At 59.3% G+C, this 952-nt stretch overlaps 1 protein-coding gene across 1 annotated transcript in view; it reads right to left on the bottom strand.

Moving 5' to 3' along the window:
* Positions 1-831: 831 nt before the first annotated feature.
* Positions 832-952, bottom strand: part of LOC115307877 (complexin-3-like) — a 7455-nt gene continuing 7334 nt past the window's right edge. Inside the window, exon 3 of the mRNA XM_029963891.1 lies at positions 832-942. Coding sequence (XP_029819751.1) covers positions 832-942 — 111 coding nt within the window. The remainder of the gene's footprint in view (positions 943-952) is intronic.

Here is a 952-nt window from a genome sequence, read left to right as displayed (position 1 = left end):
GTGGGCAGTGTGAGCAGTCTGTGTGCAATCTGTGCAGTGGGTGTGCAGCCTGTGCCATGGCTATGACAGTGTGTGTGCAGTGTGTGTGTGTGTTCAGTGTGTGCCATGGCTATGACAGTGTGTGTGTGCAGTGTATGTGTGTGTTCAGTGTGTGCCATGGCTATGACAGTGTGTGTGCAGTGTACGTGTGTTCATGGCTATGACTCTGTGTGTGCAGTGTATGTGCACTGTGTGTGCAGTGGGTGTGCAGCCTGTGCCATGGCTATGACAGTGTGTGTGCAGTGTGTGTGTGTGTTCAGTGTGTGCCATGGCTATGATAGTGTGTGTGCAGTGTGTAGTGTGTGCATGCAGCCTGTGCAGTCTGTGCAGTGTGTGTGTGCAGTGTGTGTGCAGTGTGTGTGCAGTCTGTGCAGTGTGTGTGCAGTGTGTGTGTGTGCAGTGTGTGTGTAGCCTGTGCAGCCTGTGCCGTGCAGGTTATTTGCAGTGTGCGTTGCACACCCAGCATGTGCCACACACACACCCACACCCACACCCACACCCACACACCCACCCACACACCCACACACACACACAGGGCCTGGGTGCAGCGTGGGTGGTGTGTGTGCAGTGTGAGTGCAGCACAGCAGGTGTGCCTTTAGGGCCCCCCCAGATGCCCCACAGCCCTTCTTGGGGTGTCTGTGGCCTTGGGGGATTCACCCAGCTCTGGCTCTGGCCCCGCAGTCTCAGGGTGCCCCAGGGGAGCTGCTAATCAGGCCAGAGGTGCTGGCTGCTGCACCCTGGGGTGCCCCAAGGCAGGGCTGAGGGGGTGCTGGGTGGGGCAGGGACCTGTGGTCACTGTGTGAGTGTTGGGGTGTGTTCTGGGTCAGGGGACACGGGGGGGACGGGGTGCCCCACTGCCATCCCGCTCTCACTCACCCGCTTCTCATTTGCGCAGCTCCACACCTGCAAGGGA

This window comes from Manacus vitellinus, unplaced genomic scaffold (genome assembly GCF_001715985.3).
Source record: "Manacus vitellinus isolate BGI_N305 unplaced genomic scaffold, ASM171598v3 scaffold_64_pilon, whole genome shotgun sequence".
NCBI classification, from domain to species: Eukaryota; Metazoa; Chordata; class Aves; order Passeriformes; family Pipridae; genus Manacus; species Manacus vitellinus.
This window is presented reverse-complemented; position numbering and strand designations above follow the sequence as displayed.